The 19,358-nt window shown below is 32.5% G+C and overlaps 1 protein-coding gene across 4 annotated transcripts in view; it reads left to right on the plus strand.

Annotated features, from left to right (window-relative positions):
• The window catches only part of Ten-a (Teneurin-a transmembrane protein), a 1,091,387-nt gene that overhangs the window by 626,736 nt on the left and 445,293 nt on the right, over window positions 1-19,358 (plus strand). For all 4 annotated transcript variants that reach the window (XM_076399553.1, XM_076399555.1, XM_076399556.1 and 1 more), the window contains one exon: window positions 18,659-18,746. In XM_076399553.1, coding sequence (XP_076255668.1) covers window positions 18,659-18,746 — 88 coding nt within the window. The remainder of the gene's footprint in view (window positions 1-18,658; window positions 18,747-19,358) is intronic.

The raw sequence follows: 19,358 nt of genomic DNA on the forward strand, positions 1-19,358 counted from the left end.
TTGAAGGGTGAATATCACATGGGTAGAATTTATCTCATTTGCTTTGATGCGCCACGTTTTCAACCACAATTCGACTTTGTTAAGATGAAGTTGAAAGTTTTCTTGTGGCTGATATTGGATCCTCGTGTGATGGTAAAACCGCTGTATCGTCAGCATATGCTGCAACAGTAGTGTGTTAAGATATATTAAAATAGCAAACTCATCTTAAGGACTACCATTTAATTGCTTCTAAAAATGGCATTTAATTAAATCTAATTTTGATTAAATTTTAGTATTCAACAAAATACTAATGAGTTTAAATTACTGCACCACTGAACATTATAATAAAGTATCATTAGCAAATGTTGTACATATAAATGTTTCGGTGGATGCGCCTACATGTAACGTCCTCATGTATATATAGTTGCATAAGTCGATATTAAAGTAGTTTTCTGTAAATTATAATGAATGGTACGGCGCAGGTTCGTGTTAAAGCCATCGGGACAGGACGAAGATCCCGCCATCTTCATTCATTCTTTGTTGTAGCTTATGCCGAGACGTTTGTCGGAATAACTAGAGAGCGACCCAGTTGAATCCAGTGTTTTGATTGCCCAAACACCTTAACCAAATCGGTTCTAACAAATCAGGAGTGGTACAAAGCACAACGCGTTCACCGTGAATTATAATGATCGTTTACAAGTTGTGTTTAGTCTGTAAACGGACGCAAAATATAATCTGTGAGACGAACAAGGTGGTACAGACGAAAAATATTGAAACACTGGATTCAACTGAGTCGCTCTCCATTTATTCCGACAAATATCTTGGTCAAAGCCCCATCAGAGAATGAATAAAGATGGCGGTATCTTCATCCTGTCCGGATGGCTTTAACACGAGCCTGCGCCCTACCATTCATTATAATTTACAGGAACCAAATTTAAAATCGACTTATGCAACCATATATACATGAGGAGGTTACATGTAGGCGCATCCACCCAATTATTTGCATATACAGCATAAGATTGTTTTCAGAACTGTAACAAATTCAGAACATCAAATATATATTTGTTTACTTTTACTATGAACAAAATTACGCAATAATAATTGGAGTACATTTTTTGTATATTTGAGAGTCTCCTTTTACCAATTAGGGTTTATCTGGACTGGACCTACAGTTTAGCATGGTCTCCGAACCACGGTCTTCGGCGTTAAGCCTACCGACTGACGAGTGAACAACTTAGAAATCCAGCCTGGTTACTGGCGTGACTGAAATAATTTCCCTTGTCCGATTTTACACTCCTCCCTAGGACAATCACAAATATTAAATAACCACTGACATAAATTTATGACCATTTAATTTATACCATGCCCCAACAGGATTCGAACACCACAACACTAGGTGGACCGTCCGTTACCACTGCGCTAACCAAGCTGGCTTGATCATTTCTGAAAATAATCTTACTTATGTTATATTGTTGTAATGTCCAGCGGTGTAGTAATTTAAGCTGAAATATTAAAATGAATTACAATTCATGAACGTTTACAGAAGCAGCTCGATCATGCGGTCAAGTGGTTCAAATTCTGGAGGTTGCAAATCAACCCCCTGAAAACCCAGGCCATCATTTTCCACAAGAAGCGTTACGCACTGCGCGTCTCGCAACTTAAGATCGACACCGCAATAATTCCATGGCTGGATAACGTCACGTACCTAGGTCTTAACTTCGACCGGCGGTTCGGTTGGCATTCCCAAATCCAGAAAGCAATCCAAAAAGGTTCGGGGATAGCAAACCTGCTATCTTCTCTGATCTGCCCTTCTAGCAGACTTCCCATCTCCATCAAATGCTTATTTTACAAGATGTTAATTCGGTCCGTACTCCTCTACGGATCTAATGTCTACTTCAAGTTTGTTACACCCAACCAGGTCAAACGGCTTTAAGTTTTCCAAAATAAGCTCCTCAGGAGAATATTAAACGCTCCATGGTTTGTCAGAAACAATCAAATTCATAGGGAAACTGACACTCCAGAAATCAAGCACTTCATATCTCAATCATTCCACAAACAACAACTCAGCTCAAGTTCTTCTGAAAACGCGCTTGTTCGCGAGTTGGTCGACATGCTGGGAGCTTAGCACCGCGTCACCGCTAAGCTCTCCCCCTTTTCCAGGCTGAAACGACCTCATCCGTCGCTACAGTCATAACTTTTGCCCCCATACAACAGTACCCAGTTGTGTGTTAACTCAGGTTCGCGAATCAATAGAATCGCCGGGCCCTCGTGCCCATTAACGGCTGCCCGATCAGCGGGTGCCATATCCCCAAATTTAATGCAGTAGCAGTAGTGATCCACAGGGGTCAAGTGTGAGGCGGTTTCGGTTTAGTGTATTGGTAAGCCCAGAGGCAGTCCCACATAACCCGGTCCAACTTGTCACTCCAGGGCAAGTCTCCGCGACCAGGTATGCGTCATGCATTCCACCGCCTGGTTTTTAGGCCAGAACAAAAAAAAATTAAAATGAAATATTGAAATATGAAATTTAAACTGTAAATGAAATAGAAATTAACTTAATTAAATGATGTTTAAAAAAGGTTGTGAGTGTTAGTTCTTGAATTAGATATTTTTTTAAATTTTAATTAATGTTATATATCAAATAAATTTCTAAGCTTATATTGAAGATACTGTGAAACTCGATTACTTTATTAAATTTTCGTCGAATTTCGACCAAAATACGATCACCCATCAATATAATACGCCGTCATCACTTACCATTGCTTTTTCACCACTTTTTTCCCAAGTTCGTATTTCATTATATTGTAAACAAAATAAATGTGAAGTAAAACTATTTTTGATTAAAGTATTACTAGTCATTATTATATATAAAAATTAAAGTAAGTTATTAAAATACTTTTGGTTTCCTTATCGCCGATATTTACAAAGCCTGTATGGAAAAGGTAGCTTATCCTTTTCTTTGGCGTCGATTTTTGAATAAAACGGAGCAATATCCGTACCCCTCTCGAAACTTCGAACAACTTTTTCCTCGAGTAGTTAAGTTAGTTCAAAAGCTATTAGGGAACAAATAAAATTATTCATGACATATTTAATGAGACGAATCCCGGGCTCAAGTCGGTTATGTGGTAATTAACATGGGGGCATTTTTAGCATCGACATCATTTAAAATTAATCCCGTTTTTAATTAAGATTAATCCGACGACTTGTGAACGCTAACGTTCACAGCTGCATTCAAAATTTTATTAACGGCCTCGCGGTCGTTTTACTTGGTTTATTACTGTCATAAAAATGGCAACATTTCGTCGTTTACCACTTTTATGCTTTGTTATTGGAGTATTCTCTTGAGATATAATTGCCGTATTTTATAAGAATTATTATTTTCTTAAACACGTAGATTCAACACACTGAAAAAGTTATTTAAGCGATAGATCAAGCTTACGTACAATTTTTAGAATATAGTCTATCCAACGTATACTAAAAAAGTAATGCGCCGTGGATATTTGTGATGTCAAAACATTACAATGTTGCCGCATCAACTCTGAGTTTTAGTTCAGTTTGACTTTGACATACAACAAAATTCTAATCTATATAAAATAATTGAACAAAATGTTATCAAATATAATTTATATACATATTATCAAAGGACTTAAAACTATAATTAAGAACACAGCTATAATAGTTTGTAGGTTAGATTTGTTTTGTTTACGTTGAACACTTTTCCACACTATCCATAAGGTGGAGTTTCAAGGCGCACTTTTTATATGTTGTGTTATCCCCCTGAAGGTCAAATCTACTTAATTAACAATTGTATATCTGAGAAACTTATTTTTAGTTAGCCCTAACCCTCAAAAGATGCGTGTATAAATTAGACAGCTGTCGGATCAATAGTTTGTGAATTATAGCATTTTGAGTGAAGCAACTTTTGTTATTGTTAAAAAAATGGATAAAAAGGAATTTCGCGTGTTACTAAATTCAAGGATTGGTACGCAACTGGGCGTTTATTTAATTAATTTAAAAAATAACTTAATTTTTAATACGATATTGGTGATTAAAACTGATTATGATATTTGTAGTACTACAGATAATAAAGTAGATATACAATACAGTAGGATTTTACTAACCATCAAATATTCTCCCACTTTTAAGTGTTTCATCTTGAAGAAGCAAAAGCTAACACAACTTAATGGATTCGGCCTGATACTCCAGCCTTGGATGCTATTCCTTGATCACCATCGCTTCGTCTAAGTGGATACCTTGAATATATACAATAACAGATAATCATTCATTTTTCAATACTCTCTTATTTCCTCCATTGGTTCTTGTGACGTGTGAGTCAGTAATGCAAACTAAGTTTTGAAGCCTCCACATCTATATCAGCGAATAAAACGAATGAAATTATTATTGCAGGATATAAAAAATACTGAAGAACAAACTTTAAACCCATTCAGGAAAAAATAACATCATATTTTCAAAAGTAAATAGATGTACCCAATAAGTCAATTTATCAGTAAACGAAAAACTATTTATCATTTTATTATATAACAAAATTTTTACTCATAAGGTAGAAGTAACATTTTCTAGCAATTTGGTGACGAAAATAGATACATCACGAGCAAGCTATATATCATATTGAGCGCCATTTGATGTCTTAGTTTTTGTTCTCACCATAGAATATTATATAGAGTGTTAACTCAATACATATAAATTCAGTTCTGAGTGGTCTTTTATTTTTGTGGAATTGTTTCTGTTCAATTTGATAAGTAGTACAAAATTAATGAACAGAAGAGGCTCTGCAGTCTGGTAATTTCTACTCGAAGATGCTCGCTAAGATTCTCACATTATTTGCTATTTGTTCTGTTAATCACCGCAACTCTAGCTATACACAATAATTTATTAGTGGTCCCTTGAATATTCCAATCTGCGAGATTGAAAGTGCACGTATGTTACGCAAAACAAGAAAAGTGTGTTTTGTAAAGCTAGGTAAATGCCAAGTTCTGAAAATTATATTATAATTATTATATTATTATATGATATTTTTTAAACAAGTAATGATAATATCAGAGCTTGAATTGTTCATTAATGATACTCAAGTTAACTTAACAGTCTTTTATAGTTTTTTATTAGATTAATATATAATTATAAAAAATACATATAGTTCTTTCTTTTGTTCATTGCCTTACTCATAAGGCAGAAGTAACATTTTCTAGCAATTTGGTGGCGAAAATAGATACAACACGAACAAGCTATATACCATATTGAGCGCCATTTGATGTTTTAGTTTTTGTTCTCATCATAGAATATTATATAGAGTGTTAACTCAGTACCTATAATTTCAGTTCTGAGTGGTCTTTTAGTTTTGTTGAATGTTTTCTGTTTAGTTTGATAAGTAGTACAAAATCAATGAACAGAAGAGGCTCTACAGTCTGGTAATTTCTACTCGAAGATGCTCGCTAAGAATGTCACATTATTTGCTATTTCTTCTGTTAATCACCGCAACTCTAGCTATACACAATAATTTATTAGTGGTCCCTTTAATATTCCAATCTGCGAGATTGAAAGTGCACGTATGTTACGCAGAATAAGAAAAGTGTTTTTTGTAAAGCTAAGTAAATGCCAAGTTCTGAAAATTATATTATAATTATTATATTATTATATGATATTTTTTAAACAAGTAATGATAATATCAGAGCTTGAATTGTTCATTAATGATACTCAAGTTAACTTAACAGTCTTTTATAGTTTTTTATTAGATTAATATATAATTATAAAAAATACATATAGTTCTTTCTTTCGTTCATTGCCTTACTCATAAGGCAGAAGTAACATTTTCTAGCAATTTGGTGGCGAAAATAGATACAACACGAACAAGCTATATACCATATTGAGCGCCATTTGATGTTTTAGTTTCTGTTCTCACCATAGAATATTATATAGAGTGTTAACTCAGTACCTATAATTTCAGTTCTGAGTGGTCTTTTAGTTTTGTTGAATGTTTTCTGTTTAGTTTGATAAGTAGTACAAAATCAATGAACAGAAGAGGCTCTACAGTCTGGTAATTTCTACTCGAAGATGCTCGCTAAGAATGTCACATTATTTGCTATTTCTTCTGTTAATCACCGCAACTCTAGCTATACACAATAATTTATTAGTGGTCCCTTTAATATTCCAATCTGCGAGATTGAAAGTGCACGTATGTTACGCAGAGCAAGAAAAGTGTTTTTTGTAAAGCTAAGTAAATGCCAAGTTCTGAAAATTATATTATAATTATTATATTATTATATGATATTTTTTAAACAAGTAATGATAATATCAGAGCTTGAATTGTTCATTAATGATACTCAAGTTAACTTAACAGTCTTTTATAGTTTTTTATTAGATTAATATATAATTATAAAAAATACATATAGTTCTTTCTTTCGTTCATTGCCTTACTCATAAGGCAGAAGTAACATTTTCTAGCAATTTGGTAGCGAAAATAGATACAACACGAGCAAGCTATATATCATATTGAGCGCCATTTGATGTCAAAGACAAAAAATTTTGTGCGCTCCGAAAAAAATAATCAATATTTAAGTATCAGATGTAATTTATTAGCCACACGAACATACAAAACGAGTGTACTCAATCCTGTTAAAGCCGCCTTTTATTTGCCAGCCAGTTACTTCCTATTTAGACAGAAATGACAACGGAAGACAGTACAAAAGGACATTTAATTTATATGTCTGTAGTCCTAGAGATATACAGTAATGACTGTTTCGCGTGCCAATAAGAAATAGAAATTGCGCTTCATAAGAAGGGCCAGTGCCGTTTGTGCTTTAGTTAGATAAAATGCTTCGCTTTAATAAATTTCCATGAAATCTGGAGTATTAAACATGTCCTATTTGGAGTTCAAAGCGCAAAATTACCGAATAGATTGCAATGGGTCGTGATACTGCTCGGCGAACAGTTCCGTGGTCGAAAATATATTAAAACTTTCGTCGTTCCGACCGAAAAAATGTACATATTTATTGTTTTGTTTTCGCAAACTGTATAATTTGCTTTTGTTTTCGGATTTGTTTCGCATTATTTCGTAGTTTGTTGCGGATATTATTTGGATTTTAAATTTTTGGCGACAAATTTTCTTGAGTAAAACAACAACGAAAATTTTATTTAATCACCATCGTATGTCGTCACTTAAAACTTCTGCACGGTACTCTGCTGAGTTTAATTTTTCTCACAATAGAATAGTATATAGAGTGTTAAATCAATATATATAATTTCAGTTTTGCGTGGTCTTTTAGTTTTGTGGAATTGTTTCTGCTTAATTTGATAACAAGTACAAAATCAATGAACAGAAGAGACTCTACAGTCTGGTAATTTCTACTCGAAGATGCTCGCTAAGATTCTCACATTATTTGCTATTTCTTCTGTTAATCACCGCAACTCTAGCTATACACAATAATTTATTAGTGGTTCCTTGAATATTCCAATCTGCGAGATTGAAAGTGCACGTATGTTACGCAAAACAAGAAAAGTGTGTTTTATAAAGCTAAGTAAACGCCAAGTTCTGAAAATTATATTATAATTATAATATTATTATATGATATTTTTTAAATAAATAATGACAATATCAGAGCTTGAATGATTCAATAATGATACTCAACTTAACTTAACAGACTTTTATAGTTTTATATTAGAAAAATATATAATTATAAAAAGTACATATTGTTCTTTCTTTCGTTCATTGCCTTACTCATAAGGCAGAAGTAACATTTTCTAGCAATTTGGTAGCGAAAATAAATACAACACGAACAAGCTATATACCAAATTGAGCGCCATTTGATGTCTTAGTTTTTGTTCTCACCATAGAATATTATATAGAGTGTTAACTCAATACCTATAATTTCAGTTCTGAGTGGTCTTTTAGTTTTGTTGAATTGTTTCTGTTTAATTTGATAAGTAGTACAAAATCAATGAACAGAAGAGGCTCTACAGTCTGGTAATTTCTACTCGAAGATGCTCGCTAAGATTCTCACATTATTTGCTATTTCTTCTGTTAATCACCGCAACTCTAGCTATACACAAAAATTTTTTAGTTCAGTTTGGCTTTGACCTACAAAAAAATCCTAATGTAAATAAAATAATTGAATAAAAATGTTCAATCAAATATAATTTATTTTAGCAGCATAGTACATCCAAAAACCACAGTTAATTATACAGCCACAATAGTTTATAGGTTATAGTTATAACCTATTATGACTATTACTTTCAAGAATTTTGCATACTTCTGACAACCGGACGACTTTCACTGGCTCATTCGTTTACGTGTTCAAACTAATCAGACAACATTGTGTCTCTTTTTAACTAGAATAAAATGAGAAGGAAAATATTGTCTGATTATAAAAAGAAATTACAAATTGCATGAGGCAATACACCTTGATGACTGAAAAAAACTCTGAATAGGTTATATGAATTTTATTTCAAAATTTTAAATACAAATTAAATAAGCATCAAACGGTGATATTAAAAATTACAATTTAATTATTCATTCACTTTTAATAGGATGCGAAAAATTTTTCATATTCGCTCTTAAAATGATTTTGGTTTTAGTTTATGTTATGTTTTGACATCACTTTTGGTGGGTTATTGCTCTATGACAATATACGCCAAATAATACAATAGCAATATTTTATTTCTTTAAAATAAATAATAACGGGACATTATAGATTGAAATCCAATCCAATACAAAAATAAAACAAATTTTAGTGGCAATAAAGATTAATGAACCCATATGGTTTCCTAGAAATACTTTTAAAGAGCACCTTATACTTAGAGTATATATGGATTACCTTAAACTATTACTGCTATCTATGAAAAGTGGTAGAAAAGTCAAAAGAGTAACAAAGGTGGGTAGGATGGGAAATACAGATATAAAATATACTTTAAAATAGAGCCTAATTAATAATTAAAATAAAATCTGGTATGGAAGGGTGAGGATAAAAAGACCAGGACAATATGGGAGAACTTTAGACGAGGCTATCAGGAGGTGTCGCAGAAAAGAGAAAACCATTCCTAAAGCAAGAATAGCGAGCAAAATAAAAAATAATAGGTCGAAATTGTATAGGAAACATGGGACAGCACACACCAAATATTATATACATACACTACTGGACACAAAGGTTTCTTTATAATTTTTAAAATTATAAATTATAAACATTCTACATGTCTTATGATGTGGCAGTGCTATTGAGATAAAAGCACTTTTTTTAATATTTCATTTTTAATATCCTCTCTGGATAAATGTATTTATCCATTTATACTTCTCAATAAGATCTAAAAGAAGGGTTTTCAAATTTAGAATAATATGAAATGAACTTATAATAAAATTCACATTGTTCTAATAAAGAAACCAAGTATGAACGTTATATAATGCTGGTCTCTTGAGAATAGCCCAAAATTCTATAACGAACAATAACTGTGCCTTTTTTGTCTTACTATTTTTTATCACAGTAGTATTAACCCCAAATAATGTCAGGTATAACTGTAAATTATCCTTGATACTCAAAAAAAGTATATAATCCTCTTTCATTTACATGGACAAAATCAATGTTTCTCTGTTTGTACTCGCCGCAAGACTTGAGCTATCTAACGCTTTATGATATCCGTACGTGGCACATGCACCATAAAAAGAAATGGGGATTTAAAAAGTCGTATTTCAAAGTTGAGTCAAGTTCTAATTCAAATTCGGCGTCACGCAATAACATAAATTTCGAGGTAGTTTGTAGGGTAACGTTTTAAACCGTACTTTATGAAGCTTATATCTGTATAGTAGGCAAGGAAATCATTTCATAATGATTTAATTCCATTTGTGTCGTGCACTCCACAAGAAGGGTGGTTTAAGTTATGTTATAGTGAACAGTTATGATACAGGTAAGTTAATTGAAACTGTTCTATTCGGGGGCCTTATCATGGCAATTAATTCATTCGTCTTCATAAAATTGACAATCATTATTAGTTTTAGATATGCTGAGGTTGTATACACTGAAATGCCATTAAACTATATAGGTCTTGCAGGAAAAACAAATTGAAATAGTTTATTACGTTATGATTAAAGTAATTACTCTAGCTGTAGATGGTCGTTGATATTTTTCTCTAGAATGTGTAATATGTTTTGTCAGAATACTATTAATAAACTTTAAGATGATGTTACTATGATCACAATAAATAATTTTGTGTTATATTACTACTGTAAAACTGCAATCTTTATTTTTTATTTATTTCTTTTCTATTTATTGCTACGTTTTGTTTGGTCTCCAAAATATTTTTAGAATTTGATCTCTGGAATAGTTTTGAAAATCTTGTTGGCGTCGATATTCACAAGGCCGTTCTTTGATTTTAAATTAAATAAGTTGAATAGCTGGATCAATTACTTTCTACATCTTTTAGGAATATTGTTAGGATCATATTGCCGAATAAAGATTTAGCGAATGTTGGTTCATAATTCCATTACCATTGAATTTATTAAAAAATCAGTTCAATCGATTATTCCTCATTCTTCTTCTTCTAGTACCTCTTTCAGATTTCTCTACTTTTAATTTGTGTTAATAAGTTAATAGGTCTATTTTTATTGTATGGGTTTGTATTTTACACCATTTTAAAGATACCAACTTTAATTTTGTTGATACACTTACCTAGAAAACTAGACTTATATGTTGTATTACATAATAAAATATTACAAAAAATTAGAAGCAATTATAATAATATGTCAATTATAGGCTAATCGTTGATAATAGATAAAAGCAATTTTCTTAACTAGAAAAAGATTGGAGTAAAGTTGACATAGATAGCTTCTTAGGTATCCATTAAGGCAGAACTCAATGGATAGCTATTGTAAGATTCTTTCAAGAGTTCCATAATCCAATCAATGAATGTACCTTCAACCTTCTTCAACAATTTTAATATACTGTTTGAGTCTCATACCCATCATACGAAACAACAACTCTTAAACAAAACTCAAGGGGTGTCACAGAATTTCTTCAGTAGTACCCTAAATTTTTATATTTTTTGCTTCTTTTTTTGACATCTTTCCTGAGAGCATCCTTTTGAGATTTAAAAACGCCCAGTAAGCACTAGGTGCCAAGTCTGAACCGTATAGTGGGTGTCGAATCTATTGGAATCATAGTTTCTTCAAATATACCACCGCCTTGCATTACATGACGTGCATTAATTCTGATATTAAAAAATTCTGTCTAAAATTTAAACTAAACACTATATCATAATAGCACGTGTCCGCTGACGTGTTTTTTGAAACTAAAGACTACTAGGAATAGCCTAGGAAGATTGGGAGATAAGGAGATGGGAAGATAGGCATCATCGATTTGCCCAACCTGGAACTTATTTTGTGATGTATCTCATTATATAGCTCACATTATTTCTCAGCTACAAAAATATTAAATAAATTTCTTCGCTGGCTTTTGTACTATTTACCAATTATTACAGTTAAGAAGGAACGCATTTGAAGATTAGGAATTGCAATCCGGAGAAACATGAACTTTTACAGGATCACTATGGGTTGATAAAGTTTTAGATATGTATTCAGAGGAAGCATTTTGTTCTATATTATCTGTATATGAAATCTGTAAATTCTATAAACTGAATTAAAATACCTAAATGAAAAATATTGTTAAACATTGCTTGACAGTTGTTAAAATTTCGCTGTTTTACCTATCAATAAGTTATATATTATGTGAATGGGTTTAGAAAACACAATATATTAGTTTCTTTGAAAACATTACTTTATTTAAAGAAAAGAAGAGGTAACTTGTTGGTCGGCGATACAAAGCTGACGGTTCTTATCTATTAGGAAACAAACCCTCACGTCTCACTCGTTCACCATTTAAGTAGTTTTTACGCAGATGGTCGGATAGTAGGAACCATATTATAAGACACTTCCTTCAAGAAACAGCCACAGGGATATAGGCAATTATTATTCCGTCTGGACAGTTTATAGTCCACCAGTTTTAAAAATTTTATAAAATGCACTGTGTCTACAAAAATTTCTATAGTATCCCTTCGTGGAATGGTTGCTCCAGATTTCAATTATCTACGGCTGAAAAAGTGACCTATTGCACTCCGCATTTGGTAGCCGTTCACCCTGAACAGCAAACTTCTATTCGAATTCTAGTAAACTATAGTCTGTTCAAAGTTATTCTGTACATACGTCATCTAAATTCAGTTTGGCTTTGACGTAGAACAACATTCTAATCTAAAAAAATAATTCAACACAAATAGTGTCAAATATAATTTATTTTAATTTTATAGTACATTTAAAAACTACAGTTAATTATACAGCCATAATAGTTTATAGGTTAGAGTTATACCCTCTTATCACTAATGCTTTCAAGAATTTTGCAAACGTCTGACAACCAGACGATTTTGACAGGCTCATTCGTTTACGTGTTCGAACTAATCAGACAGCATTGTCTCTCTCTTTACTAGAATTAAATGAGAAGGAGAATATTGTCTGATTCTAAAAAGAATTTACAAATTATGGAGGCAATGCATTAAACATCTTGATGACGTATGTACAAAAATCAATCAATTGAATTAATTCAAAAGAAGACAGTCTTATTCTCTCTCGAAAATCCTACCGACTCTGCCGGTCATAACATGTGATAGGGTTTAGGAAATAAAAACAGTTTATTTACATAATATAAGAAATATCATTTTATTTAGCGGAAAAAGAGGCAACTTGTTAAGCGGCAATACAAAGCAACAGTAGGAGTTCTAATCTATTAAAAAACAAGCCCCTTCGTCTCACTCGTTCACCATTCAGATAAATTTTACCCAGAAGATTATACGTATTTTGTTTGGAATTCATAGTATTTTAAAAGATACAACAGTTGTTCATATCATGTTCAGGTTTCATGTTGTTCATACTGTATAATATTGTTTCTTAACACAGCAATAAAACAGTTTTCATAAAAATATTATTTCTGTAGGGATTTTGTTGCCATTTACTAAGTACATCAAATACAATATTCTCCCTTTCTTTTCTATATTTCTGGAACAGTACGTTATACCGTCAGGAACAGTTAGACATAAAGGTATGACGTCAGCATCTTGCAATGTTGCCCCATGAAATCTGATTTTTCATTTGCAATGCCTGCTGGTTTATTATAACCTACAATTATTATCACCAATGTTTTGAAGAATTTTGCAGACATTTGGCGACATGTCCCACCAATACTAAATTAATCGAATGTTATAGACTGGTTCGATTATGCAGCAGACACGATCTCTTTTTAACTGGGACAAAATGACAAGAAAATATCTGCTTCGAGTTTTATATGAGTTAAAATTCCATGTAATTACGTGCATTGGCTAGTTTATTGGACGGGCTATAGGCGTATATGGATAATTTTATTGTTAACAATTAGTGGAAACACACATTTGTGTTGTGATTGGTGTTTCTTGCACATTTTTATTTGACCTCCTCACATGGTGGGAAACCGTTCGATTTTTTTGTTTATGCGCAAAAATACAATAATTCTAATGCATTAGATTAAATAACTTATTAAATATTATTAAATATTACAAAACATGTATAGGTTTTCGGTTTTTTATCATCATCTGCACGCTTTTTTAAGAAAATGAGTATAATGTATATATATATATATATATATATATAAGCATATATATATATATATATATATATATATATAAGCATATATATATATATATATATATAAGCATATATATATATATATATATATATATATATATATATATATATTTGCATATATATATATATATATATATATATATATATATATATATATATGTGTGTGTGTGTTTCTAAGGTTAAGTTAAATCTAACCAATTAAATAAACATACATTCAAAACGTAGTTATACCCAGTGAACATCTAGATTTATACAAACCTTTAGAGAACATTTCCCACTCAAAATACATGCAAATTTTCCGGCGTGTGTTAAAACTATGCTTATAACAGCTAGGAAAATTCCTGGATGTCTGCGAAACGACAGTCGGAAGCGCGGAGCGACTACAAACTAGGCAAAGTACCCCACTACTTTATCATAATTAACTTTATTCATTCCAAATCAAGCACTTTAAATGCTAACGTGAGAAATATAGACTTTATAATACGGAGTCACCTTCGGTGTCTTCGAGAAAGAGTCTGAAATTGCTAATGAGACACTTTTCAGAACGGAACGGCCGTACCGAATATGCAAAACTTGTATCATTATAAGGAAACAGAATATTTCAGTTCGGAATGGTGCATTCCAGATTTTATTATCATGAATATTTTATATAAGATTTTCCGCATTTTCCGAGATATAATTCGTTTTAATAATTTCGTTTAAAATATACTACTTTTCATAAAAATATTCCAGATGAGAAGACATATAACTAACTCGTAAGTATATGACAGTAGATATATATAATATATAAAAATAACTGGAAAAATTAAAATGAGATGAAAGTCCACGTAGAAAATTACCTTTGGAGCCGAAAATTTGAATACTACTTCATTTCACACTTGGGAAAACGTTTTCTGGCGAATAGGAGTTAAAATTATATTGAGAGACCAAAGTTTTTAATTTATTAATCAATTTTACCAATTTTAAGTAAAATCTAATTTTATCCAAAAATCTTGGTCATAATCTTATGAAAACCTTCGAGATTTTTATACTGCCGTTGACCATGAGAACTTATTTGACAAAATTCTAAGTCAATAATGTAATCTCTAAATTATTTTAATGTATTGTCTACATTATAACCACAGCATATATTCTTCGTTGAGTCACCCTATCTCAAGTTCCACTTGTATGCTTATAATCTCGAAATTAACATAAATTCAAATAAAGAACCAATACCTTAATATATTATTTTAAGTTGGTCCAAGTCTGTATATCCCACTAGCGAGAGCAAATGATTATTTAACATGAATGTATAGCTCATTTATTTGCCACTTGTCATACTGTTAGATATATAAAATAACAATAAGATAATAGGAATATATTGTACGTAACTAGCAAAATCAGTTCTATTTAATTATTCCTAAATTTTAAAATGATAAATTGAGAGTTATTATCAGGTTTATAAAACTAAACATTCTTCATCACACATATTTTCTAGCCTAACTCGAGTGCACTCCCAATAACCATTGATCTTATTCGGTTGGTTTTAATAAAATTTGTTGCCGTTGTATCTGCTTTAACATTGAGACAATGCGGTTTGTACCTAATTAGTAAGCGTCAGGGCGCCGTACTTAAACTGATCGAGCCTGATAATGCTTTAATGCATTCCACTGCCGGAATTGTCACCAAACAGTAAAGCAGTAGAAATGTCTGGGTGCTAGTTTAGTTAGTCCCACTAAGAGCCAGCGCGTTCCAAGGAAACCTTAGAAACCAAATCAGTCAGTGTCAGTTACCATGTTTGCTCGCTTAATTAATTTTAAGTATAAAGAGGGACAATTCCCAAATTGTATGTAGACTATTTAAAGGGCATTCCCTTGTTATATATGTTTATATATATATATATATATATATATATATATATATATATATATATATATATATATATATATATATATATATATATATATACGGGGGTGGTTCAAATATGATCGAGACAAATACTCTGACAAGTTTATTTATTATTGAAAAAATTAACAAGAATGTACAGTTTTTCTAGGTGTTTCCCCTCACTAGTTAGACATTTTGTCCATCTTTCCGGAAGTTTTTTGATGCCGGTATCGAAGAATCCCTTAGACTTGGATAGACATATGCTCACGAGCTCCTCTACCTCGTCGTCGGTGTTGAATCTTTGACCTCCGAGGGCTTCTTTCAGTGGTCCAAACATATGGTACTCGCACGGTAGTAAATCCGGACTAAAGGGGGTTGTTCCAGTACCTCCCTCTCTAATTCCAATATTCTATCGAGCGTGAGAAGGGTGGTATGAGGGCGTGCTGGAATGCTTCTCGGTTTCGAGCGATAAACGAATTTCAGGTCTGTTTTCAGAAGGTTAGAGTAGTATGCAGCATTTATGGAACATTGGGTGTGCAAGAAATCAACGTGCCAGCGGACCTGGTTGTCTTCGCTTTAACTGGCGCCCCTTCCTCTACTCTTTAGACGACATCTTGCATTCGAGAGTGTAATTGTGTACCCATGTCTCGAGCGTAGTGAAGATTCGTATTAAAAAGCCTTCCCTCTCCGCCTCGTATCGCGTCTGCAGCGACAAACTTTCAACCGCGTACATTTTTACTCGAAGTTCAACAGTTTAGGTACCCATCGCGCTATTATTTTGCAATATTGAAGGTGTTCGTTGATGATGAATTCTATACTACCAATACTGATACCGAATTCGGCCGAACTGTCTCGAATATTCATCTACGCGGCGAATGTTTTCTGGTCTGATGCTGATTCGCGGTCGACTATCATGGGGCTCATTCTCGACGGTTTCGCGGCCATCCTTGAATGCTTTGGCCCATTTAAACACGGCAGCCCTACTCAGGCACTCACTACTGAACTGATTTCGTAAACGCAGAAAAATTTGCGTCTTTTTAACGCCTTCACACACTAAAAAAAATGGCAATACGTTGCGCTATTGTAGTGTTGTAGCACGTCCCTGAAACACGCGCTCCCGACAAAAACTATTTACATTACATGAATATTACTGGGAATTTCAGTATAACACTAGATATCCTTTTTCTTTTTTAGTATCAGCTGAAACCAGAGCTGGGCAATACACATGATATACTTGAATTAAAATACAAGTTGCAATATACTATTTCGAACGGTGTATTTGGAATATAAAACAAATTACAGTATTTTATCATCACAAAATACATATTACAAAATACAGTCAGTGTACAAAATAAGGTATGAATAAAATAGAACTAATGCACCTAGTCAATTCATGAGTTAAGGAAGAATATTCTTAATATACATTAGATTTTTAAACATATTATCAGAAAAACATTCCCGTGTTGGAGTATCAAGTCTATAGGTCCTGATGGGCAACTGGTGTTACATTATATGAATATCTTTATATTTGTTACCGTTCGCAAAAAGTCATCATATTTTTTGCTAATGCTTCTACTCCATGAGTCCTCTGAACCCTACTATGCTACTCCTCCTTAGCGCTACTGCTCTCAGGCGTTATTTCATGTTTTTATAATTAGCATGAATTGCAAGATTTTCAATTGTTTGCCTCTCATCTGTTGTATTGCCTTCTATCAACTAATGCATTATGCAACTATGGCTAGGGCAATATAGCTACATTTTATTTTAGTTGTCGCTAAAAACCATGTAAAAAAACCTATTGCGACCTTATCAAGTTCATCAACAATATTCGTATATTTAAAGTTTGCCAGCTATATCGAATTTTTTATATGCATTGAAATGCTCGGATTATTGATATCAATATTAATATTCTCACATTTCCCATCTGATAATTTTGCTATTTTTGGTTATTCTTTAGATGGTATGAGCATACATTTTCTTGCCAGGTGCAATATCTATAGAATTTCCTGCTTTTCAATTTTTAATATTCTACTCTGTTTCATAAAAGCTATATTCTTTTTAGAATGACTATATTTTGACCGTACCAACAAAAATTGCCCTAACGTCTTAATTCTGCGTACAGACCGGCCCAATGAACACCAACGAATGAAGTTCGACATTGGATACCGAACATTCGTTGGCTTTCGATGGAACGTACACACTGCATTTGTGTTAGGAGCACGCGTTCGTTGGGCGTGAATCCGTATTTTTCAACTGTGGCGGCGATTATAGAGTATATACCAACCGTCCACACCTCATTTGTCGATTCCATTCATTTCTTTTTATTTGACCGACACTCTGCGGATTGCACGCGAACCAGCAAATCTTCTTTGACCGTCGTCAAGCAGTCCAAACAGAAGTAGAAATATCCCAACGAATTTATTCATTGGCTTTCGTTTGCTCGGTATGTACGCAGCATAAAAGCTTATGTATAACTTCTTAATAGAGATAATATACGTAGTTTTGTGAATATTTCATACTTGCACTATATCGGTGCCTTAATTATTAAATATAAGCAATATGCATATAGACATTATAATATATCTGATTATTTAAATGTATCGATTTATGCTAATTCTGAGTTATTTTCCACGATAAACCACTACTTCTTTCTTTCTTTTCTTTTTTTACTATTAATAACGCAAATCTTATTTATATCCATAAAATATAATCTCAAATATAGAAATAAAACTAGTTGGTGCACTTCGACGATCTTTTCATTATGCAATAGTTAGGAAGTCGTTGTATCGTTCGCTTGTGTTTGGTTTTTCACTTAATAAGGCGAATTGATATGAGTTGTTATTAATTACTTCCTAGTGTATATTATTCAAACAATTATATGAGAATACCATTAATATGCAGACTTCCATTAATTACTTGATACTAATTGCTCTTACTTCATCAAATTTTGTTTCAGTCAGCTATTAGCGCGCATTATTATTAAAAGGACGTAACGTGACACTACTTTTCACTCCAGACTACCTCGAAACGAAACCCTTTTAAAATATTCATTTTCAATCAATGAAGCCGTCGAAAAAACAAAACTACAGTCGGGATAAGGATAGAAATACACTGTATTTTATTCGTTTTATTATATGTAATATTTCTTTGTAGAGTACGTGTTCAATGGGAGTCCAAGAACATCGATTTACCCGGCAAGATCGCCCATGACAGCTCAACCATCCGTTAACTCACAACACAGGTAAGCTTTTATCACTTCTCCCCCGTTGGTCTCGTTCTTTTAACGCGTAGTAAATATTCATAATCAACGTGATACATTAGAAGAATATTTTAGCGTGTAAAATGAATTAGTAGGACCCTTGTTATGGGTTTTGAGTTATTTTCTAATTTTATCATAATTTCTCATTCCTGTTCTGGAAGAATTAAAAATTATTGAACGGTATATTACGGTATTACGTATATATTTTCGTTTCTTGTTGCGGTTTTACGTATTTGATACTCTTGTATTTGAAAATATAAATGATTTAGTTATCTGGTTTAAATTTAGCCATAGTATTAGGCCCAATAAAAAGTTTTGCACTATTTTTCCAATAAATTATTTCAGCTATCAATTTTATCTGGCGCTGCAAAAGTGTGTAGAAACACACTAGATGGCATTAAAAATATATTTGACAATTTTCTGAATGGAAGACTTTGTTTTAATTCACACCAATGATGGACACTAGCAAAGAAATAATACGTTATATATTAGAATTTTTCTTTAAGGAAGGGGAAAACGAAGCGAGTCTTGGGTGTTAGGGCATACTGTAACAATAAAGCAATGGTATGTTTTGTCTTGTGGATTATTTTACGG

The sequence above is a fragment of the Rhynchophorus ferrugineus genome, unplaced genomic scaffold (genome assembly GCF_030347505.1).
Source record: "Rhynchophorus ferrugineus isolate W39M unplaced genomic scaffold, kcgeb_rfMv2 rfM3, whole genome shotgun sequence".
Lineage (NCBI taxonomy): Eukaryota > Metazoa > Arthropoda > Insecta > Coleoptera > Curculionidae > Rhynchophorus > Rhynchophorus ferrugineus.